The sequence below is a fragment of the Puma concolor genome, chromosome A2, assembly GCF_028749965.1.
Source record: "Puma concolor isolate L17-30 chromosome A2, mPumCon1.1.hap2, whole genome shotgun sequence".
Lineage (NCBI taxonomy): Eukaryota > Metazoa > Chordata > Mammalia > Carnivora > Felidae > Puma > Puma concolor.
Window position 1 is genome coordinate 7,565,355 of NC_141668.1, and position 24,761 is coordinate 7,590,115.

At 52.2% G+C, this 24,761-nt stretch overlaps 1 protein-coding gene across 2 annotated transcripts; it reads right to left on the minus strand.

The window, feature by feature from the left end:
• Positions 1-1,938: 1,938 nt before the first annotated feature.
• ZNF783 (zinc finger protein 783) lies at positions 1,939-23,243 on the minus strand. 2 transcript variants are annotated; one of them, XM_086687468.1, is made up of 7 exons: positions 22,663-23,243; positions 15,879-16,280; positions 15,666-15,792; positions 15,373-15,501; positions 8,071-8,199; positions 6,932-7,024; positions 1,939-5,139 (listed from the first exon to the last, which is right to left on the minus strand). In XM_086687468.1, the coding sequence occupies exons 1-7, from the start codon at positions 22,666-22,668 to the stop codon at positions 4,298-4,300; spliced, it is 1,728 nt and encodes a 575-aa protein (XP_086543594.1). In that variant the 5' UTR covers positions 22,669-23,243; the 3' UTR covers positions 1,939-4,297. The 2 variants fall into 2 exon arrangements, with proteins under 2 accessions (XP_086543594.1, XP_086543588.1); XM_086687462.1 differs by lacking the exon at positions 22,663-23,243 and adding an exon at positions 19,831-20,242.
• Positions 23,244-24,761: the final 1,518 nt, after the last annotated feature.

The window sequence follows — 24,761 nt, forward strand, 5'->3', positions numbered from 1 at the left end:
AAAACATATCCTGCATGGGCATGGAATATTAATCATGTATTACTAGAAGTAATAAAATAAGAAATTCAGGAATGGCTCAGTAGAGATGGCCAAGGTATAACAGAAACATTCTTGGGGCTCCTGGTGGCTCAGTCGGTTAAGCATCCAACATCAGTTCGGGTCATGATCTCACGGTTCGTGGGTTGGAGCCCCACGTCCAGCTGTGTGCTGACCGCTCAGAGCCTGGAGCCCGCTTCAGATTCTGTGTCTCCCTCTCTCTCTGCCCCTTCCCGACTCATGCTCTGTCTCCCTCTCTCTCTCTTTCAAAAATGAATAAACATCTAAAAAATAAAAAAAATTTTTTAATGGAACTCTACAAACTTGACTCAGTACCTCTCCTGCCATTTGAATCCTGCAAGTTTTGGGGTAGTTGTGAGGATTCAGTGCACTAAAGGTGTAGAAAATCACTCAGCGCGCGTTACTTGCCTTGGCCCATGTTCTATTACTGAAATAGACATAAAAGGCTGTGGGCCAACAATCAGAATGTGTTAGGAACCAAAGACTGATTAGTCCAATTCTATGTGACTGAGGTTCCCCCACGACCTCCTCCAAAAAGCACTTAGCAAAATGTCCAACACATACTAGGTACTGGTCATCAGACATCAGTACTTCCTTCTCTCTTTCACAGCGTAATTGTTCTGTCTCTGAGTCTGGCCTCTGATCAGTACAAGGTGTAGCCTGGTGGAGGAAGATCCCGCCTTCGCACACTAAGGATGCACATTTTATATTCCTGTAATGCCCTGTCACAAACGTGACACCCAGGAATGTATCTAAAATCATTTCCAAGCTATTTCTACCAGGGGAGGACACCCTACCGTCAGAGACAGAGAAAAATCTCATCTTGACACCTCTTGTCACACAGGCCAGGGACAGACTAAGACGAATCCGAGCCGAAACACACAGAACCAAAATTCCTCTATAATGCAGACCCCCTCCCAGTAGCAGTAGGAAGGACTTCTCGCAGCATTTTGGAAAAGAGGGAGGAGGCACTCAAATGCATCCTCACTGAAGTCAGAGTTCAGGCCTAGCGTTTTGTGGGATCCCGAGAATCAGGTGCAAGACTGTGCCACAGGAAAAAAGCGAGGGCCTAGACTGGCGTGAAAATAACCTCCCAAGACAACAGCAACTGGTCTCAGCATGGAAAAGGGGGTGACGATGGGGTGATGGTCTCTCTAAGGTGTCAGTGTTGGGGACGGGGTGGGTGGGCTGAAGGACAGGTCCAAAAGGAAAGCCCTGGAGGGTGTCTCCTGTGAGGACGTTCACGGACCAACCGCCCAACACCCTGACCCACAGAGCTGGTCCACCAAACACCAGGGCTGGCTGGAACCTCGGAAATCTTGTGGCTACGTCCGTAGACTAGTAAACTGGGGCCAAGAAAGGAGAGGGTACTTCGTCCTCGACCTCAGACAGCTCCCCTTGGCCGCTGCGGCCTCAAGCGTCCCGGTCGTCACCCCTCCCCTCAGGCTGAGTCTCCCCAATTCCGGGACATCCTCCGAGAGGGCCGTCCTTACCGGCCCCGGCCCCCCTGCCACGGGCACGCGCGGAGACCTTGCGGCCCAGGGCGGCGGCGTCGCGGCGGCCCTGGCAGGCGGCGCCACTAGCCCCGTACGGGACCCGCCCCGCGGCCCAGAGCCCGCTCTTCATTGGCCAGCCCAGGAAGCTCCGCCCCCGGTCCGCGCGGGCGGCTAGTCCCCGCGGGCTGGGAGCCCGTTCCCCACCGGCCGGCCCAGGAGGTCCCGCCCCCCGCGGCGGAAGCCCCGTCTACGCGGGTACCGGGGTCTCGTGCGCGAATGCAGGCCCAGGCCCGGCCCTTCGGGAGCTGCTCGCCAGCCGGGCGGACAGACTGCGCCGTAGGGCCGACTCCCGGAAAGCAGAAAGCAGGTCATGCGCACGCACTCATTGAGTCCAACATATTTATTGAGCACCCATGAAGGCAAAGGGCCGCCACCGTCACAGTTCTGAAGGGCCTTTAAGCGCCAGGACCCCACCCTTCCTTGTTTACAAAGGAGGAAGCCGAGACCCAGAGCTAGGAGTGAGTCTAAGAGCCAAACCAAGTGCTAGTCTCCAGGACTCTGGAGCACCCCTCTGCTTCTGCACCACGCAGCATCCGTTGATTCATTTGGTGTAAAGAATGCTCCTTGAACACCGATTGAGTGCCAGGCAAACTCCCAAGGCCTTAGCTTTGGAAAAAGGGGGAGCCTGTGCCCTGCGATCACCCCGATCACCCCGGGTTCGCGCGATCACTGGAGTCCCAATATTCACACAGGGCATTTAGCATTAGAAAGGCCCAGGAACTCGGAGCCCTGAGGCATCCCCAGGAAACACCGGAGACCAGCTCTGAGCGCTAAGGGGCAGGCTCAGTGCAGCTACCTTTACACCATATCCTGTCAGAGCCCAGTCCTGACTGGTGAGGCCCCTGGAGAGGGTTGGGAGTGTCAGAGCAGAGAAGCAAGAATGCACAGTAGGGAAGGGTGGCACCCCTTCTTCCAAAGCCCAGGGGAGTGTGGCTGAGCTCGTACAGACTTGTTTACTCGTTCTTGCCCCAAAGGTTATGGCAATGTTCCCATCTGCCCCCAGCTCCGTTCATGATTTGGGGAGAGGCGTGAGGGCAGAGGGGGCCACAAGAAGTGGCCCAGCCAGGGACCCAGGCACCGGGAAGCAGGCCTGAATGCCGGCCATTTCACACAGTGCCAGAAAAATAAGACCGCAGTCAAAACAGCTAAGGACCCATTACTCCAGTTTGAAAATCACCCAAACCAAGAGCTAGTCTCTAGGTAGCACCCACGGTGGTGTTACTTAAGAGGCACAAGATGCTAGCTGCCCTCGATGTTTCCAGGAGGCCTGACGCTGTTCCAACTTCCACGGCTTGAACCTCCTTGCTTGAACCTCTTTGCTGTCGTAAGAATTTGTTCCGCTGAAATACAAAGGGCTCCTAGGGGATGTAGCCGATGGGAATGTCTCACCTCACTCTGCACCCAAAGGACCTTCCACTCACTCCAGAAAATAAAGGTCCTTTCTGAGGGATTCTGGCTGGGGGGGGGGGGGGGGGGAAGGGCTGGAATGGGACAGAGAGGGGGCCCTGAACTTGCAGGATCAAACCACACTCCCCGTTTGCCCCACTGCCTCTAAATCTCTTATGACCCTGAAAACCCTAAGGTGAGGTAGGATGCGCTGGGGTCATTACCCCCTTTGACAAGTGAGGAACCTGAAATGGAAGTGGTTAAGAAAAATTCACCCGGATCTGGCCTTTCTCTGCTACCGGCCCCAAGTTCTTGGAAACAGACCCCTCTTTTAAGGTGGCAAGTCAGGCCCGGCAGCCCAGAAGTCCAGGCTGACTGGCCAGCCTCACCCACACCAGGATCTTCCTGGTGGGGAAGAGCCTCGTATGGCTGGGTCTGCATCTCTCCCTTCAAAGCAGCTACCCCCCTCCCAGCGAGGAGCGTGCATACCCATTAACACTGAGACCTTGGAGGAGGCGTCATCCACTCTCAACTTGTTTCCCCGCTCTCAACTAATAACCAAAGTCAATCATGGATGTTGGAATACGGGACTCACACACCTGGGAAGGCACCTGGTCTCCAGGGCAGCAGCCAAGGAATCCCTGTCAACACCCTGGCTGATGTGGAGAGCCCCCCTGCTGTCCCCACACGCAAGGTGGCAGGGAAATTCCTGCCCCTGGGGGCTCCTGGTCCCCTTTGCAACCACACACGATACTTACAAAAGCATCAGAAAAGCTCCATAAGGAGGGGGGTTGGGGAAGGTTTCAAATAACAAAAGTAGGAAATTCAAATTTCCAGTGCCCACCCTTCAAACTGTCCACTCTGCTGTGACCTCTGTGTACAATAACAAAACTGCAGGCCCTCGGTGTCTCCGTCGCTCCCTACCTGCAAGGGCCACTGTCTCCAGTCCCCCCCGCCCGCCTCCCGTACCTGCCAAAGGCTCTCACCGAAACTGGGCATCCTCTAAACCTCCGAGGATCCTTTCTAAGTCAGGAATGTAGAAAAGGCAGCAAAGAATGACAAACTTAGGAAACTTAGGAAATTCAGGCATCTGGCCACACACAGTCACTAAAAAGGCCACCGCTTCCCATCTGAATGAAAAACGAAAACAAACAAAAAACCTCTCCAAAGCTTCCCAGAATGAGGAACCGGCGTCAGGCACCAGGGGAAAGGCCTGAAGGTGGACAGCAGTCCCGCTGGGGGTGCCCAGGAGAGCAGAGGGCCCCCCCCTGCCCCCGCCCCGCCGGGCTCCTCCCGGGTCAGCCCTCCTCAGTGTGGCTGGGCCTGGGCCGGGGTGGACTCCCCGCGACGGCAGAGGGAGTGGGAAAGTGCGGGCCCGCCTGGCCCCGGGCGTGAGTCTGCATGTGGACAGACAGGTGGTGGTTGCGGTTGAAGGCCCGGCCACACTGAGGGCACTGGTAGGGCCGCTCGCCGGTGTGGATGCGCTGGTGGCGGAAGAGGTCGGACGGCCGGCGGAAGGCCTTGCCGCAGTAGGGACAGGCGGGCCAGCCCTGACTGTCGCCCGTGTGCAGGCGCTGGTGCAGCAGCAGGGTCTTCCGCTGCTGGAAGAAGCGCAGGCACTCACTGCAGTGATATACCTTGGTGGCCTCCGGCCTCCGTCCCATGAACGGACGGCCTGCCAGCGAGCGGCGCGCTCCGGGATCGTCAGGGAGCCAGCGGATGACGGGGCCCGGCACCACCACCTCCCCCGGCTCCAGTGTGGAGTGGTCCTCCCCCCAGCCGGTGGGCGAGCTCCCCGGGGCCTCCCGGTGCTCCTCCTCCACGTGGCTCCGCTGGTGAATGGTCAGGTTGATCTTCAGGCGGAAACTCTGCCCGCAGTCGGGGCAGGGGAAGGTCCGCTCGCGGCGTCGAGGGAGGATGCGGGGTGGCTCCCCGGCGGCCCCTGCGGGCCGCGGGTCCCCCGCCCGCACCCGCGGCACCCCGGAGGCATGAAGCCGCCCAGGGCCCCCAGTCCTGCTCCTGGGCCTTTTGGGCATTCGACACACGGTCTGGCTCCGGGACTCCCCCAGGAAGAGCTGCTCAGGCGTCATCTCGTCCTCAGACTGTGCTTCTGTCTTGATGACCACGCCGCCACCACCACCTGGACAGAGGAATCTCCACTGATTTCCAGTGGGCCACACTGGCCCCCACCCAGGCCACTCGACCCGGTGCTGCCTCCAGGCACATCTCTGGCCACATCTGCACCCATCCTGCACCTACTTGCGCAGAGTCCTTTCTCCTCCACGAGCTCACAGCACAGATCAGGGACTCTGTTCGCTTGGCCCTAGCAAGCAGGCATTGCCTCCTAACATCGTCCAGTCTGTTTACTGTCACGTAGCCCAGAGGCTCCGATGGCCCATCCTGGGAGGCCAAGCTAAGGACATCAGGAGAGAGGAGACAGAGCCGCAAAACCAGGACCCGGGAGGTCAGGCGGAATGAAAGACAATAGGTAGGTGGGGGCAGGGGAGACTGTGGACCCTGAGATACATTGGCCATGCAGGGTCCCCAAGAGTTCTGACAACTTTAGTTCCCGTCTACGAAGGACAGTGAACCCTGGGGCAGCCAGACTAAGTAAGAAGCCTCAGGCCTGAAAGTGGTGGATGTCGTAGCCACACCCTGAGCTACTTATCGACATAACAAATCTACACTGAGCAACCGCCACCTGCCTGCCACCCTGCTCTCTAGTGACAGGCAGGAGGCGCGAGGACCCACACTTCCTCAGTGTGGGTCACTCTGGACTCTGAGGCGGGACTGAGGCATAGGAACTGCCAGAACAGTGGAGAGAAGGGAGACCTGAAGCAGCACAGCGGTCGCAGCAACAGCCCTCAGGGGTCCCTGGTGCTGGGAAGGAAGGTTCCGGCCACAAGCCCTGCTGGAACGCTGCATTCTTCCAAATCCTTTACCTGCCGTTCCCTTCTGAGCTTCTCTGGAATCAGCCCCAACTAGTGGCTTCTCTGACCTCCCCCAGCACCCAGGAGCTCAGCTGAGGCTCAAAAGCTGACAGCGAACCTTACCCTGGGCCCTTTAAGACGAAACCTTTAGCCCTTTCCGAGAAACGTCCAAGGTCTAGGACAAGAGGGATTTCTATTCTTGCTGAAGCATGAACTGAAACCACACCCCGGCAGACTGCAGTGAACCCTTAACTGCAGAACCTCCTGATGTCAGGACCTTGCAGCTCCCTGCCTGATGCAGCTTCCTGGTGACCCGCACAGATAATTCCTGACAGAACTTTATTTCTGTACTAGAAATGGCCCAACTGGGGGTCTCAGGCCCTATTCCCTGTGAAGGCCAAGGGTCCCAGATCTCTTGGTTTGAAGCCCATCCCCAGCTTGGACTCCCACCATGCCACCACCCCGAGGTGGGCCCAAATCTCACCTCTGCTCCCACCAAAGCAGGTACCAGGGTGGAACCAGGTGAGAACCGGATCCCTTTCTATTAGGGCAGAAGACCACCCCAAAGCCAGAATGGGCAACAATTGCTCTCTTTTTTCCTGCTCATCAGGTTGTAAGCCTGGTTTTACGGACTCGAGGCCAGGGAACGAAATTTAAGTCACAGGCCACCACATACAAACTGGGAGACATTGGAAGCTGTGAGCCTGGACCACTTCCCAGGGCTGCTGGGAGGCCTTTCTGTTGCCAGGCCGCAGACTGGGTGCACACAGCTTGTTTTCAAGCAGCACCTTTCCACCAGGTCACATGTGATGGGGGGAAACCAGGACCTACGTGGTCTGGGTCGCCAGAGCCCCAGGGCACCAGTACCCGGGGATGAGGAAGGGACCCCTCAGGAGGAAGCCCCTCACCAGGTCCCACTTCGCCACCTTCCACCCCACTCCCAAGGGCCCCCAAGATCCTCCGAGGCTCTGCTGTGGCCACGGGGCCTCTCCCTTCACTCACCTGGCCCCCTGCTGGGCAGGCTGTCCCTGGGAGGGGAGGCTGGAGATTCCCCACCTGAAGATTCTTCCTCCTGTTTAACCGAGGCTGGTGGACCTGTGAGAGAGACTCCGTGAGGGCCTTTCCCAACAGCGGGCCCTTGATGGACAGCATAGGTATCTCTAAGCAGCCCCCAGACATGTTCGAACGCCTGCCAGGAAGAGGGGGCTCCTGGGCTCTGTCCGGAGGACTGCCCGACCCACTGGAGGACTGCCCACGGCACGGCCTCTGCGTCAGAGGTGAGAGGAGGGCCGAGAAGGCCATGGCCCCGGTTCCCGTCTGGGTCAATGCTGACAACTCCCTGTCACCCAGAGGGTGTGGGGAGGCCCCTGGAGCACAGTGCCAGGTCTGCAGGGGAACAAGGACAGTGAGAAGGTCCTCCCTCTCCTTACACACTGGCCGGGAAGGAGGGACTCGGGAGAGGGAGGGAGGGTCACCTCCAACCTCAGCGAGCTCATATTCACTGGGGGAGGGTCACAGAAATGACTGGAGAGAAGGTGACCCAGCCCGAAGAGTCAGGCCCCTGGAGGAGGAGGAGGAATGGGGGCGGGAGCTGGCGAAGCACAGTCTGGAGGCAGAGAACAAGGCTCTGGTATGCCACACGTTATGCTACATGCCTTCTGCGTGATACTCCATTTCTGGGAATGGATGGACAGAAATGTCCTTCAGACATAAGCAGGCAGAGATCACTGGAAGGGGGGACAGAAGGCACAGAGCCCCTCACGGGCTCCAGAAAGAGGACATCTACGGAGGAATGCCCATGCCAGGGCTGTTCCAGGCATAGGACACAGGTTGCCCAGTTCGTGTGCCCCATGTGCGAAGCCTGAGGAGGCCCAGCGCCTGCCCCCGTGTGCCCTTCCCCTCAGCCCAACCAGGCCTTAGGGACCCACGCCTTTGCTCAGACCATCTTCTGCTGAAAATGCCCTCGGTTCCCAGCCAAAATCTACTCTTCCTCTAAGGCCTGCCTCAGGGGTCCCCTTTCCAGGCAGCCCGGTCCCCGCCACCCCTCCCAGCCGCCAGCTTTAGCCCCCGTTCTCAGCACCGCCTGTCTGGGGCCGCCGTTGAGGTGGCGTCCGCACCCCTGCCCGGTGGCCCTCTCTCACCAGCGATGGTTCCGTCCAGGCTTCCCCTTGCTTCTGGGTCTTGCTGGTGCCTGGGGGCCCGCCCTTCTGTTGGCTCATCCTGGGCAGGGCTGACGGGGCTGAGAATGTGCTCTGGATGTGGAGGGAGGCCTGGAGAATGCAAATCAGGGATGCTAAGGACAACACAGGGATCCCCCACGTGGCAGGAGCCTCTGAGGAACGGCTACCCGCAGTCACTGGGACCGGGGGGCGTCGGGTCAAACCCAGGTTATGATCATGCAGTGGGCTCCACTGACCATTAGTGGCTAAAAGAGAAGGAAAAGGGACAGCACAGTAACTCGTGCAATAGTCCCAGACAGGTCACGACACAGCAGGGCCAACGATCTGGCTTTTGGAGACTCCCAGCTCAGAACGGTACTACAGTGGCTCCCAATCACAAGTCCTACACCAGGCTGATGTATAAGGATCCCCTTGGAAGCACCCCAAGATTCTCATCACCGTGACTTCTGGGTAGGCCTAGAAAGTATGCATTTTTAAAAAAAAGCTTCCGAGGGCAAAAGAGATGAACAAAGAGTTTATGGAATAAGAAATTTAAATGGCCCATGAAAACATAAAAAGATATTCGACCACACTCATAATGAGAGAGGTACCATTAAAAACACACTGTTGTGGGGCGCCTGGGTGGCGCAGTCGGTTAAGCGTCCGACTTCAGCCAGGTCACGATCTCGCGGTCCGGGAGTTCGAGCCCCGCGTCGGGCTCTGGGCTGATGGCTCAGAGCCTGGAGCCTGTTTCCGATTCTGTGTCTCCCTCTCTCTCTGCCCCTCCCCCGTTCATGCTCTGTCTCTCTCTGTCCTAGAAATGGATGAAGCGTTGAAAAAAAAAAAAATTAAAAAAAAAAAAACACCACACTGTTGTATGGGGCTCCTGGGTGGCTCAGTCGGTTGAGCTTCCAACCTTGGCTCAAGTCACGATCTCATGGTTTGTGAGTTCCAGCGGGGCTGGAGCCTGGAGGCTGCTTCAGATTCTGTGTCTCCCTCTCCCCCAACTCACGCTGCAGAAAGAGGGGCACTTGGGTAGCTTAGTCAGGTGAGCATATGACTCTGGAATTCGGCTCAAGTCATGATCTCACAGTTCGTGAGTTCAAGCTCCATGTGGGGATCTGCACTGACACCATGGAGCCTGCTTGGGATTCTCTCTTTCCCTCTCTCTGCCCCTCCCAGGCTCACTTGTGCTCTCTCAAAATACATACATACATACAATAAACATTAAAAAAAACACTGCGTTAAGAAATTAAACGCATACATAAATGTAAACATTTCATGTTCCTGGATGGGAAGACTTAATATTATGGCGTCAATACTACCAAACCGATCTATAGACTCAACACAATCTCTATTAAAGCCTCCATGATATTTTTTACAGAAATAGAAAACCCCATCACTTCTCAGCCTTTTGGCTAAGATCAAGTGTAGAAAGAGAAAAACCCACCCTAAAATTCATATGGAGTCTCAAGGGACCCCCAAATAGCAACAATAATATTGATAAGGAAGAACAAAGTTGAAAGACTTCTTGATTTCAAAACTTACCATGCAGCCTAAAGAAACAGAGAACCAAGACATAAACCTTCACATATCTGGTCCCAAGACCACTCAACGGGGAAAGGACTTTTCAACAAATAGTGCTGGGAAAATTGCACATCCACACGCAAAAGAATAAAGTTGGATCCTTACCTAACTCCATATACAAAAATTAACTCAAAATGGATCAAAGACCTAAATATAAGACCTAAAACACAAAAGTCTTAGAAGAAAACATAGGACAAAAGCTTCAGGACATTGGATTTGGCAATGATTTCTTGGACAGGACACCAAACGCACAGGTAACAAAAGAAAAAAAGAGACAAACAAGACTTCCTGCAAACTTTTAAAATATGTGCATCAAAACATACTATCAAGTTAAGAGGCAATCCCCAGAACAGGAGAAAGTATTTGCAAATCACATATCTGACAAGATATTAATATCTAGAATACATAGAGAGGTCCTAAAACTCAAAACAGATGGGGCACCTGGGTGGCTCAGTTGGCTGGGCATCCGACTTCGGCTCAGGTCATGATCTCACAGCTCGTGAGTTCAAGCTCCACATCAGGCTCTCTGCCGTCAGCATAGAGCCCGCTTGGGATCCTCTGTCCCCTCTCTGTGCCCCTCACCAACTGGTGTTCTCTCTCTCTCTCTCTCTCTCTCTCTCTCTCTCAAAGTAAATGAATAAACTTTAAAAAAAAAACTTTAAAAAAATCTCAATAACAGAAAAACAAACAACCTGACTCAAAAATGGGCAAAGGACTTGAATAGGCGTTTCCCCAAAGAAGATATACGAATGGCCAACAGGCACATGAAAAGATGCCTGGAATCACCCATCATCAGGGAAATGATGGCCACTATCAAAAAGAAACAACAGAAAATAGTAACTTGGTAGGAACATGGAAAAACTGGAACCTTGGCACACTGTAGGTGAGTGTATGGTACAGTCACTAAGGAAAACAGTGTGAGAGTCCTCAAAAAATTACAAATAGAATTACCATATGATCCAGCAATTCCATTTAGAAGTATACACCGAGGGGCGCCTGGGTGGCTCCGTCGGTTAAGTGTCCAGTTTCGGCTCAGGTCTGATCTCACGGTTTGTGGGTTCGAGACCCACGTCGCGCTCTGTGCGGACAGCTCAGAGCCTGGAGCCTGCTTCGGATTCTGTGTCTCCCTCTCTCTCTGACCCTTTCCCGCTCACATTTTGTGTGTCTCTCTCAAAAATAAACATTAAAAAAAATTTCTTTTAGAAGTATACACCGAAAAGAACTGAAGGCAGAGTCTCTAAGAGGTATTTGTACGTGCACGATCGTAGCAGTGTTATTCGCAATAGCTAGAACATGGAAACAACCCAAGTGTCCATCGACGGGATGAATGGCTAAGCAAAATGTGGTACACACATACAACAGAATATTATTTAGACTTATAAAGGCAAGAAATTCTGACACAGGCTAAAACATGGGTGAACCTTAAGGACATCATGCTAAGTGAAATAAGCCAGTCACAAGAAGACAAATGCGGTATGATTCCACTGATACGAGCGACTCGGAGTAGACAAAATCACAGAGACAGTAAGTAGAACGGTGGCTGCCAGGGGCTAGGGGAGGGGGACAGAAGGAGGGAGTACTGTTTAACGGGTATAGTGTTTCAGTTTTACAGTTTACAGTTTTATAAGGTGACGAGAGTTCTGGAGATGGGTGGAGGTGATGACTGCGTGCCATTATGAATGTATTTAATACCATCGAACAGCACACCCAAAAAAGGCAAGGATGGTAAATTTTATGTTATATGCATTTGACCACAATAAGAAAAAGAGAAAAGAAAACAGAAATGAAATACTGATACACAGTACAACACGGATGAACCTTGAAAACATTATGCTAAGGGGAATAAGCCAGAGTCAAAAGACCGCAGATTCTAAGATCCCTTTTATATGAAACGTCCAGGCAGGGCAAGTGTATTGTCAGAAACATGTGTCGTTGCTCAGAGCTGGGGGAGCTGGGAAAGCGTTGGGGGTGATAGCTGCAGGGTACAGGGTTTGTGTCTGAGGTGATGAAAGTTTTATAAAATTGACTGCCGTGTTTGCTGGTTGCGCGTCTCTATGAACATTCTAGAAACCAATGGACTGGACACTTTAAATGAGTGAGTTGCATGGGGAGTTCATTATATCTAATAAAGCTGTTATTTAAAAAAACAAAAAAAAAACTATACTGACATACTTCTTACGTATTAGGTAGACAAAAATTCTACAAGGTTGACCACATTCTCTGCTAGCGGGCCAGTGGGGAAGGAGGCTCTCTTTCACAACACTGAGGGAGATGCAAATGGTAAAGCCCCACGGAGGGGTATTTGGTGGTAACTTCTGGCAAATTTACATATGCCTTTACTTCCCCTGCAGCGCAGTTCCTAGGAATCTATCCCAAAGATACATTGGCAAGAATATGAACTGCCTTCGGCACAACATAGTCCCTTCGGCACGATTTCTATCAGTAAAACACTGGAAATACCCAGAGGTCCGCCAATGGGGACTGGGTAGACGGACTATGGTATATCACGCCACAGAACATTCCACATCCACAAAAGAAAGGAGAAAGATCTCTACCTACACGTGTGAAGCGATCTCCAGGGCAGACTGTGTAAGACAGGGATGTATCTCTGTGTTACTGATCTTTTCAAAAGGAAACACCAGAAGTACCAACAAGAAACTAATACAAATCGTTATCTGTAGGGACAAGGAGGGGACAACGATGGAAATAAGACTTCCCTGAATGTATCCTGTTAAACCAATTTGACTTTGCAAACATAACATGCCTTACATACTCAAATGGCTAAATCAAAAAGTAAAAAGAGCCATTTCTAAAAATCTAAAAATAAATAGAAGCAAATGAACTTAACTGTATATCAAGTTGATGACATAACCACATAGAGAAAATAATTATGTCAAGGGACCTTAAAAAGCATTATTTTGTCTGTAGGTCCCGAATGGAATGCATTCAGAAGACCAAAAGAGCTATACAAAAAAAAAAAAAAAAAAAAAATCTCAGGCTTTAATCAAAAGTGTAATTGTTTAACATTCCCATGTAAAAGAAAAGTGACACACAAGTATCAGATCAAAGAACATTAAATTTGAGTTAGAAATATCACTATGAACTCATGATTTTTTTTCTTTACAAAAATAGCTGTCTTCTCAAAAAAAAAAAAAAAAAACCCACATATTTTCTGAAAAGGTTTAGAAGTAATACCAAAAATTAGCCACTACTAGCACTCATACTGTGGTCTCCAAATATCATTCACCACTGAAAGGAATTAAAACTCCATGGAGAAATTTGTATTCCAGGTCTGGGGTAGGAAATGATTCTAGAACATCTTGAATCTGAAAAGCCACTGAAGTCACACCTACAGGCCAACGTAAGGGGGCTGTCGTGAGCTGAAGATGGGACAATTTAAGCACAAAAAATAATGACTGCGAAGGATTGGCACATATAACATATTCAACAGTCTATGAAGTCACAGTAACAACAGCAACAACGACAATGATGATAATAACGTAAAAAGCTCAAGTATTGGTCACCTTTGCAGGTTTCTAAGGCAATAGCCCTTCATTCTGAAAAATGACGAAGGAAAAGAATTCAGCATCTCTCCTGCCTGTTCTGTACAGACTGCATTTCCGGGGAACTAAAAGAGTTGATTCAGGAAATTACTCTTTACAAAAGAATTTCAGCTATTCGGTGCATAAGGAGGACAGGATTTCACCATTTTGCAACCCCTAATGGAATAACAAATCCGGGCAATCATGTTCAGTGACTACTGATGTCATCAGGTGAGCTGGTGACGGGGAGCTTTGGAAGAGCAGGGGAAGGAAAGCACTGGAAAGCCAGGCGAGCGGAGCCTCTGTGCCTCCTGACGGGCAGCGTGGAGCACACAGCACCACCTCTGAAGTAATCCTGCCCATAAGAGTCTGCCGGAATCCAAACAGGCCTCCCGATCTACCAGTTTATAGGAAATGCAAAAAAATGGAAGAACAATAAATGACACCAAATCCAGAATATGGGAAATAGTGGCATTTAAAAAGGTAAATGACGTGGCGCACCTGAGTGGCTCAGTCGATTATGTGTTAAGTGCACGACTCTTTTTTTTTTTTTAATGTTTATTTCTTTATGAGAAGAGAGCGCAGGAGCAGGGGGGAGGCTCGAACTCGCAAACTGCAAGATCATGACCTGAGCCGAAGGTGGAAGCTTAACTGACTGTGCCACCCAGGTGGCCCAGTGAAGCGCCCCCGACTCTTGATTTCGGCTCAGGTCATGATTTCATGGTTCGGGAGGTCGAGCCCCACATCGGGCACTGTGCTGACAGAGCCTGCTTGGGATTCTCTCTCCTCTCTCTGCCCCTTCCAGGCTCTCGTGCATGCGCACTCTCACTCTTGAAATAAATAACTTTAAAAAAAACACAAAACTATTCAAAAGATAAATGATGTTAGAAGGTCAAACAAATAAATGACGTTAAAGAGGGAGAGGTGGGGCCGGTCCATCAACTGAAGAGCGGGAAGGAACAGAATGTGTAATATACACCAGCCCAGCTGGGCCCGGGGACAGTGCAGAGGTGGGTGAGCCTGGAAAACAAGCTCAGTGTAAGCAGGCACACAGAAGGTCACACCCAGCAGGATTCCATTGACAAGAAACATCTAGAAGAGGCAAATCTACAGAGATGGAAAGCAGGTCAGCAGCCTGGCCTCGGGCTGGGGAGCAAGCAGAGGGAACCGCTAACAACTACAGGTTCGGCTTTGGCGGACAAGAAAGTTCTAAAAACAGACGGCGGTGATGGTCACAACCGTGAATGCAGTAGAAACACGGACTGCGTCGTCTACGAATGGTTTGGCAAGTTAGCTATATCCCAGTAAAGCTGCTAAATGGCGGAGGAGGAGGTGTTCCCAGGCTGTTTTACGGATTTTTTTATAAACCGAATACAACACGTGGACTTTGGTGGACTAGAAATAGAACCCGATACCTATAGGAAATATTTTGGAGACAATCGGGGAAATCAGAACACGGACTTGGGAGGAGATCCTAATCTGCTGGGTGTGAGACAGTGGTATTTTGGTGTTTATGTTCAGAGAAAGGAAAGAAAGAGAAGGATGGAGCCAAGGTGGCAAACTCCCGATCGTTGCTGAATGTGCGTGACCGTCATTCGGGGGGTGCGCTTGCCCTTCTCTCGACTTTCTTCATTTTATTAAAAACAAAAACAAACAAACAAAAACAACCCTCCCAGAAGATTCTGACCTGCTAGAACCACGGTCCTACAGCGCGCCAGCTGGCCAGCTAGGGTCCCGCCCTGGCCGCCCCTCCGAGACGGCCGTCGCCACAAAGGGAAGCCTGTGCACCACAGGCCTCGCAGCCACCGCTTAGGTCGGGGAGCAGAGGTGGGAGGTCCGTGATGCACCGGTGCCAGGAGGGTCACTGTCAGGAATAAGGCCCCACTGACACGATGTGCAGCACACGTGCGCTTTACTTTACGTCTGCCACGCAGTCCTCACAATAACCAACCACTGCCGGCCCCTGTGGCTCTAAGGCGAAAGCCCTCCCCTCCCCCCCAACAGCCTGTGACCAGGCCGGCCTAGGACAGAGTGGGCCCCGCTTTGGGTAAAGGGGCCCGTGCTCCCTTCCTGGCCTCAGAGCACATCTGGAAAGCCCGTCCGGAGAGCAGGGCTCCAATTCGGTGTGCCCACCCCCCACCCCACCCCCACTCACCAGGGCTTGGCCTCCTGGGATGTGCTGCCTCTCTCTTACTCCCCTCCTCATGACCCCACAGGCTTTCAGGACAAGGCTCCTCTCCCCTCTCCATCTGGGTTAGGATGTCCGGTTTGGAGATAGCATAATCTGCGCACAGAATGGAAGGAGAGCTGGGTCAAGACTGGACACCCGCCACCCAGCTGCCCACAGAGATGGAGAGACACGGAGCAGAACAGAAGTCAAAGCGAAGACAGAGACTGCCCTGCCGGAGGCCAATCTGTGAACACAGATCCCCACCTACGCAGCCTTACCCAGGGACACCAGCATCTCGTAGTTGCCCCGCATCACGTGCTTGTAGAGCTCCTTCTGCCACTCGTCCAGCTTGCCCCACTCCGGCTCGGAAAAATACACAGCCACGTCATCAAAGGTCAAGGGCACCTGGAACCACAAGCACCACGTGCGCTCACCCACACGCTTACGGGCACGCCCCGCGCGCTGTCCCACCCCCAGTGCCCGAGGGATACCTTGGGGACCTCCCCCTTGCTGCCCGGGGGCAGCCGCAGGATCCAGAAGTTTCTGTTTCTCAGCAGGTTCTCCATGTTCTCCAGCCGCCTCTGCAGCAGCCCGTACTCCTGCAGCAGGGTCCCCAGCACGGCCCACTTGCTCTCCAGCTGGTTCCCGAACTCCGCGGCTGTCTTCTCGCAGTCCGCCAGCTTCTTCTCCGCCGTCCCCGCCCGCCCCTCCAAGGTCAGCAAGCGGGCCAAGCAGGAATCCACTTTCTTCTCCAAGGCCTGGATGGCGGCCACCACCGTCCACAGTGTGATCTCCGTGGAGTACAGGTATGAGTTCTTCTCAGCAGCTGGCTGGGGTGACAGAGAAGGTGTCGAAGGGCTTTCATCCCCTGTTTGCTTGTCCCTCTCTGGAGCCTGTCCACACGAGAAAGGGGAGATGGTATCACAACGACACGATCAGGGGCGCCTGGGTGGCTCAGTTGGTTGAGTGTCTAACTCTTGATTTCGGCTCAGGTCATGATCTCACAGTTCAGGGGATCCAGCCCCACATAGGGCTCTGCACTGACAGTGAGGCCCCTGCTTAGGATTCTCTCTCCCTCTCTCTCCCTCTGCCCTTCGCTCTGCACCTACAGGTGCACACATTTTCTCCCACAAAATATATAAACATTAAAAAAATATACACAATCCAATGCCTCACAATAACACTTGCCCTGATAAAGCCCCGTCTGGGATCCTGAGGGCCAGCCAGGCAGCAGTGTGGGATGGGAGGCAGGGACATCAGTTAGGACATCAGTTAGTGTAGCCTCAGGGACAGGAAACACCGGCTGGACCAAGGTGTTAGCAAGTGGGAAACAGGAGAAAAAACATGGCCAAAGGCCTGGGTCTCAGGTGACTTCCACCTTGGGTCTTAGTCTCCCCTACAAATGAAGGCACAGGCTTTAAAGCACAGAGGACATGAGGTTTGCAGTGAGAGAGCCTGGGTGCAACTGGCAACTCCGCCCACTGACTTTGGGCAAGGTTTTGACACATCTTTCAACTTCACTTCCGCATCTAGACAATGGAACAATAATCGTGCTCAGGTGGTAGGGTGCTGAGAATTAATGACACAATCTTTGTTGAAAGCACTTAGCACCGCATCATATACGCAATACGCAATACAATACGCAATACGTGCATGCATGCCTGCGCCCTATGTTGATTCAGCTAAGATGATAATGATCAGGATGTTGACAATGATAATGGTTCTGGGCTCAGGGACACAGCATGAAACAGTTCTCATGGGCTTTTTTCTCCCCCTCTTGCATTTCATCACCCTTCGACACCCTGGGAAAGAGCTTCTTTTTTATTTATTTATTTAGAAATTTGTTTTTAATGTTTCTTTATTCTTGAGAGACAGAGACAGGGCACGAGTGGGGGAGGGGCAGAGAGAGGGAGATGCAGTATCCCAAGCAGGCTCCAGGCTCCGAACTGTCAGCACAGAGCCCGACGCGGGGCTCGAACTCACAGAACACGAGATCATGACCCGCACCGAAGCTGGACGCTCAGCCACCCAGGCGCCCCGGTGTGGAATCCGCTTCCGTTCTGTGAGCAGATTAGGTTATCTCTAAACCGGACATCCTAACCCAGATGGAGAGGGGACAGGAGCCTTGTCCTGAAAGCCTGTGGCGCCTTAGCTCAGCGCCTGGTGCACAAGCCTTTCTGGAGCACAAGCCTTTCTGGAGCACGTGCGTGCAATGGCCTGGTCCCGGTACATGGTGCTAAAAGCCTTTGTTGGAAGGATGAACTGACCTCTTGCTCCTCCAGTTCACTCCTCCTTCACGGCCAAACCACCATCAAGTCCTATCCATTTGACTTCCAGACTTAAACCCATCCTCTTTGCTCCCTCTCTCTCCCCTGCCATCACCCGGTCCACCCAGACAGCTGCTGCAATGCTAATTTCCCCTTCTCCTCCATACACTTTCCACAGAGTAGTCAGTAAGCATTAAAAAACAGGCTAGACCATTTTAGCCCCCTGCTCAAAACTCTCCAACAGCTTCCCAGCGTACTTAGAACAGAATCTAAGCTTCTCAGACCTCAGCCTGCCCCCCCGACCTCACTTATTTACTACACTCCGGCCACCCCGGCCTCCTTGGATTCCTGGGACACATAACCCTCCTCCATGTCGGCTTTGGCTCTCCCTGCACCTCTCCGCGTCTGGCTTCCTCTCATCTTTTTAAATTTTTTTTTTTTTCAATGTTTATTTATTTTTGGGACAGAGAGAGACAGAGCATGAACGGGGGAGGGGCAGAGAGAGAGGGAGACACAGAATCGGAAACAGGCTCCAGGCTCCGAGCCATCAGCCCAGAGCCTGATGCGAGCCTGACGCGGGGCTCGAACTCACGGACCGCGAGATCGTGACCTGGCTGAAGTCGGACGCTTAACCGACTGCGCCACCCAGGCGCCCCTGGCTTCCTCTCATCTTTAAGGCTCCAGCTCAAAGCCCCATGGAGACCTTCGCCGACTAACACATCTAAAATACGCCGCGGTGGGTTCCTTCTTTCACAGCACTAATAACCCGTGATGATTCTACCCATCTATCTGTGTTATGGTTTCTTTCCCCCAGAACATGAGTTCCCGAGAGTGTGTTTGTGATTCCCAGTTGTATTTCCGGCTTCTAAACGAGCCCCTCTCTCACCTCGGATGCTCAATTAATACCTAGTGAATGAATGAAGGACTACACAATGAAACAACATTAATTAACAGTTACTGAACACCGGTCCTTGCAAAGGTGCAAGGTGGGAATGCAGAAAAAATGATGTGGCTCTTCCTTCGCCAGGAGAAAAATTCCGTACAGAAACCGTCATGATAAACAACAGTATATGATGGGCTAACAAGAGTTGGGGGCAACTCTGTCCTGTTTGGGCAGTTTCTGGGGAATCTCAGGTACTGTATGATGGCAGAGGGAAAGGAGGGAGTGGGTAGGAATGGTCAGAAAAGGTTCTGAGGCAGTGGCCCTGGGCTGGGTGGGAGCTGGCGCTGTCACCAGTGTAGTCACAAAAATGCTTTCGGGGGGGGGGTGCGGGGGGGGCGGGTTGGTAACCACAGTACTGGCACCCTCATTCTCTCTCCCCTGCACTCGGGGAACCCTAAGGGAAGCACACACCAAACTCATTAAAGAAGAGGGAGAGGAAGTTTCTCCTGTAAAAGGATCCACAAAAATCAAAGTTTCAAAAAGTTCACTGAGATGCGTTAATAGAAGCTATTTATTGAGCTCTGTTTGCAAGTGGTTTTCTGGTGCGTCAAAAATAGCCAAAGGATTCTTTTCTCCGAATTGGGCATACTGCACATTATCGGCCAATATTCTAAAAGAATACAAGTAATCTAATCCAACAGGCTAATCGTAGAAAAAAAAAAAAAAATCTACCTACAATTCCTCTCCTGAGCAGCATTCAATACTTGTCTCTCAGGTAAAAGTAGAACACTGGGTACCTTCGAGGGGGCGTAATTCCAAAGTCCTGGCCGCGGCCTCGACTAGGGGAGTGACCTTGGGCGGGTCCCTTCCCTCAGACTCTGCGGCTGTCAGAACCACATGGTGCTGGGGGCTGGCGACCCTGTCCTCCGTGCGCGCCTCCGGGAAGACAATGGAGGGGGGAGGGGTGGGGGGGGGAACAGCCACTCGGTTCTAATGTGAGGCCTGTCATCTGAGGTGTTACTGGGTAGCCCGGCCTGTCCCCCGCCGTCGGGCCTCCCGGCCGGCGCCTGCCGCCCCGCCTGCCCGTTTGGGCCGCCCTGCCGGTCGGCCCGAAAGCCCGGCCCGGACGCCAGACGGGGTCGGCGGGGCGGACCGAGCGGGCGCGGGCGGAGGCGGCGGGCCAGGAGGCCGCGCCGCGGGGCCGCCCCACGCCGGCCGGGCCGAGACCCTCGCGGGCCCTCGCGGCGGCGGCGGCCCCGGCCCGTCTGGGCGTCTGCGCGCCTGGGCGCTTACCCGGGCGGGCGCCGCTTCGGCCATGGCTGCTCGCGTCCCTCTCTCGGCGGCTCTCCTCGGCCTGGCCTGTCGGGCCTGGCGCAGCGCGCAGGCGGCGGCGGAGGCGGAGCGGAGCCGCCCAGCCTCGGAGCTCCTGCCGGGCGGCCGCGAGCTGCGTCCGAGCCACGTGCCCCGCCGGCCCTTTAAACAAGAGCTGTGCTCGCGGCCGGGCCCGAGGGTGCGCACAGCGCCCCCTGCAGCCCGAAGGACCGCACGCCCGAGGCCCGCGGCCTTCCGCGCGCCCACCCGGGGGAGGGCGGCCGCCCGCCCTGGCCTGGGCCGCGGGAGTGGACGCGGGCGGCGGACCTGCCGCGGGCCCCTCCAGCCCGGCTTCGGCGGGAGGGGGAGCGACCCGCGGACCCCGTGCAGGAGCAGCTTGGTGGACCCAGCCCTGGCCCCTAACCCCTCTAGGACGCTGGGGCCCCAGCGTCCCTCTTGGGAGAATCGGATCAGGTTACTAACGAAACAAGCTTTCAGGACACTAAGAAAATGTGGGAGTTTCCCTTTGTGTGGGGGAGGAAGGGCCGTCCTCAGCGGGGAATCTGAAGTGTATGCAGATTTACCATTTTAACACTTCTAATGGACCCAAAGTGACTATTAGTTTGGGTATACACGTTTTGCCCAGCGGTGGGGTAGGGTGGGACAGATAACTACTTGTTTAGTTTTCCAGAGCAAATAGAAGGCCCTCAGGAAAAAATTATTTCATTTAAAGAAAAAAGAAAAGAAAGAAAAGAAAAGAAAAGAAAAGAAAAGAAAAGAAAAGAAAAGAAAAGAAAAGAAAAGAAAAGAAAAAGAAAAGAAAGGCAAAAAGCTCTCCCTCCCTTCCCCCCCCCCCCCGCCCCCTCCCGGGAATCCTGGGTCTCCTCCTCCTTCCCTGGGGCCTGCTTCCCCAGCAGACACTCCGTCAGTTCAGGCACGCTTTGCAGAGCTCTCTGGAGCCTTCTGTGCCACACCCAGTCTTCACTTGCCCATCAGCCACCAACTGGGGATCTTCTGTAGCTTTGGCTCCCGACTGGGTGTGCAGCAAGAGTAAATCGAACGCTAATTCAGGCCCTGACACATCTTGAGTAAACCACTCAATCTGGGACCCATTTTCCTCATCTAGTTAACCACTGAATATAAAGTAAAATGTGCTTATGCAGTTAAAGTTTTATTTTCTATCTTTTCTGCATTTCCCATTCATCCTAGTTTTTGTTCAAGTCGGAAAACAGTTCCCACTAGAAATTACTCTGCAGTTTTCTTTCTTTTTTTAGTATTTCCTGTTTTTGGAGGGAGGAAAGAAAATTATTTGCCCATATATTTGATCCAAGCAAAAGTGTGGTCAACTGACCTACAATAAAGAACTGACTTTCTCCAAGTAAGGTGCACCCCTAGAATTTGGGGCAAGGTTAGGAAGCATTATTTTATTTTTATTTTTTTAGGAAGTGTTGTTTTTTTTTTTTAATGTTTCTTTATTTTGAGAGAGCACAAGCAGCGGAAGGACAGAGAGAGAGAGAGAGAGAGAGAGAGAGAGAGAGAATCTGAAGCAGGCTCCAGGCTCCCATCTGTCAGTACAGAACCCAGTGGGGGGCTCAAACCGGTAAACTGTGAGATCCTGACCTGAGCCGAAATCAAGAGTCGGATGCTTAACCAACTGAGCAACGCAGGTGCTACAGGAAGTGTCATTTTAATTAAAAAAAATCAAGTCAATATATGGCCTCATTCATTGTGGAGATCCTTGTTGAGATAACCCAGCCTAAGAATTTGCAAATGTGTGCTGAAAAACATTAAGAGTATCCTTAGCATCTTATCAGGGGTTGGTCAGACAAATGTATTAAGGATTATAAAATCCTGGTAAGCTGTGATCTTATAAAATAAGAATTAATGTCCAATGCAAACAGAAAGAGTCTGGAAGATGAGTTGGAGAAGAAGAAAACATTAGTATTTAACAAGCTCTGTTCAGGGAAGAATGCTCTAATTTTTGACAGCCGTCTTAGATTCTTAGAAAGTTTCTGGAAGTCCATGGTAGCCAGCCTTCAGTGTGCATCATGTTCCCCTGGTGCGCTTGTTAAGACACAGACTGCTGGGCACCTGTCTCAGAGTGTCCAAGTCTGAGGCTGGTGGGGGTGGGGGTGACCAGAATCTGTTTTTTTTTTTTTAGCATTTATTTATTTTTGAGAGAGAGAGAGACAGAGCATGAACGGGGGAGGGTGAGAGAGAGAGGGAGACACAGAATCTGAAACAGGCTCCAGGCTCTGAGCAGTCTGCACAGAGCCCGATGCGGGGCTCGAACTCACGGACCGCGAGATCATGACCTGAGCCGAAGTCGGCCGTTCAACCGACTAAGCCACCCACACGCCCCCAGAATCTGTTTTTCTAACTAGCTCCCCGGTGATGCTGATTCTACTGATGTGGTGATCATACTGTGAGAACCACTGCCCTGTTTATCAGGTTCCCACAGCTGCCTCCCATTCCCATGCTCGGATTTTATAAATACATTAAACAAAAAACACACAAACTTTACACCACGATGTGGTTTATTGGGCAGACCAGCCTGGTGTAGCTTTTTTGTATGTATGTATGTATGTATGTATGTATGTATGTATTTACTTACTTACTTACTTATTTATTTAGAGAAAGGAAGAGAGAGAATCCCAAGCAGGCTCCGTGCTGTCAGCATAGAGCCCAACGTGGGGCTCAAACCCGTGAAGCAGGAGATCATGGCCTGAGCTAAAATCAAGAGTCTGACTCTTGATTAACCAACTGAGCCACCCAGGAACCCCCTTGTGCAGCTCTAATAGAAGTTACAATTACCTGCATCCTTAATTATTAATGTTTCTGGTGAGTTTGCTCTTTTTTGGATCATATCTCCTGGGCGTGAATACCTCTCGGTGAGCTGACAACACCGGATTTCCAAAATGGCGGCACAGACCCTGGAGGAACAGGGGTGACTTTGCCAAGGTGTAGGTCACTCTGAAACAGTGTATCCTCAGGCCTCTCCTGCAGAAGGTGGTATCGTCAGAGGTTGAGGCCCACCACACCACCACCTAGGGTCACTCAGCTTGGGGTCAAGATACTCAAGTGCGAGTGCCCTATCGGCACATTATGAGCCAAGGGATAGGCACAGCTCAGAAAAAGAATTCCTGTGGCCCCCTCCACACACACCCTATTTCCAAGCTTGTAACTTAGATTAGGAAATGGGCCCATGCAGAATTATAAAGCATTAGGAAGGGAAGTATTAGCAGAGGGAGACCAGAAGTATAACCACACCCCCCCCCCCCTTCTCCCGGGAGCCTAGTGTAGACAATACTGAGCTCCCTATCCCGGGAATACCCATTATACAGAATCGTTCAACAACCGTGGTGAGCATGTAAGTGCAAAGCTCTGGTACTCAGAGCTATAGAGTCTGGTCCCTGTCTTCAACGTTTATTTATTTTTGGTACAGAGAGAGACAGAGCATGAACGGGGGAGGGGCAGAGAGAGAGGGAGACACAGAATCGGAAACAGGCTCCAGGCTCTGAGCCATCAGCCCAGAGCCCGACACGGGGCTCGAACTCACGGACCGCGAGATCGTGACCTGGCTGAAGTCGGACGCTTAACCGACTGCGCCACCCAGGCGCCCCTGGTCCCTGTCTTCAAAACGCATCACATCCTGTTGGCTCTACCTTAGCGATCTCATCCAATATCCTTATCCGTCACTCTCTTCCCATCGCAGCTGTACCGTCAGGTCTTCATTGGCTCTTGTTGGCCTCAGGAACCTTCTAACATATCCCCTTACCCCAACCAAAAAAAGAAAGAATACAAAAAAACCCACCCCACCTCACATGATGTAACTCTCATTACATTAATATTCCCAAATCACAGCTAGAATCAGTTCACCATTTTGCTCAAACTCTGAGCTCTCCATTACTAACTCAATAAAATCCAAACTCCTGAGGCTGACTGCAACCTATCTTTCCAACCACATCCCCAACTATTCCTCTTCTCACATCCCACCCTCCAGCCAAATCTTATGGTGTTTCTTTGTACATGCCCTATAATGTCTCTTTTGCTTATGTTGCTTCACCGAGAATGTCCTTCTTCCCATCCTTTTTTTTTAAGTTTACTTACTTATTTTGATAGAGCGAGCGGGGAAGGGCACAGAGAGAGAGAGAGAGAGAGAGAGAGAGAGAGAGAATTCCAAGCAGGCTCCACACTGTCAGCGCGGAGCCGGACACGGGGCTTGAACTCATGAACTGTGAGAGATCATGACCTGAGCTGAAACCAAGAGTTGGATGCTCAACCAACTAAGCCACCCAGGCACCCCATCCTTCTTCCCATCCTTAAAGGTCCAGTCCAAAAGTCCTGTCTTATGGCGCCTGGGTGGCTCAGTCGGCTAAGTGTCTGACTTTGGCTCAGGTCATGATCTTGTGGTTCGTGAGTTCGAGTCCCACGCTGGGTTCTGTGCTGATAGTGTGGAGCCTGGAGCCTCCTTCAGATTGTCTCCCTCTCTCTCTGCCCCTTCTCCGCTTGCACTCTTGTCTCTCTCTCTCTCTCAAAAATAAACACACGTTAAAAAAAAAATTCACCTCTCATAAAGCCTTCCCCAACCCCCACAACTAAATGTAATTGTTCTCTGAATTCTTTTTTAAGTAGGCTTCGCACCCAGTGCAGGGCCCAATTTGGGACCTGAACTCACAACCCGGAGATCAAGCCCTGAGCCAAGACCAAGAATTGGATGCTTAACCGACTTAAGAATTCTCTGAATTCTAACAGACCTTCAGCCTCACTTGGGACATATAATTTTACCTTGTATTAGATTCCCTTAACAGCCTGTAAACCCCAAGAGCAAGATCTCTGTCTGATTTAACCGTCCACATCCTCTGCAGACCTTGCACCCGGAGGCTACTCAGATACTTGTGAGCGGACACACT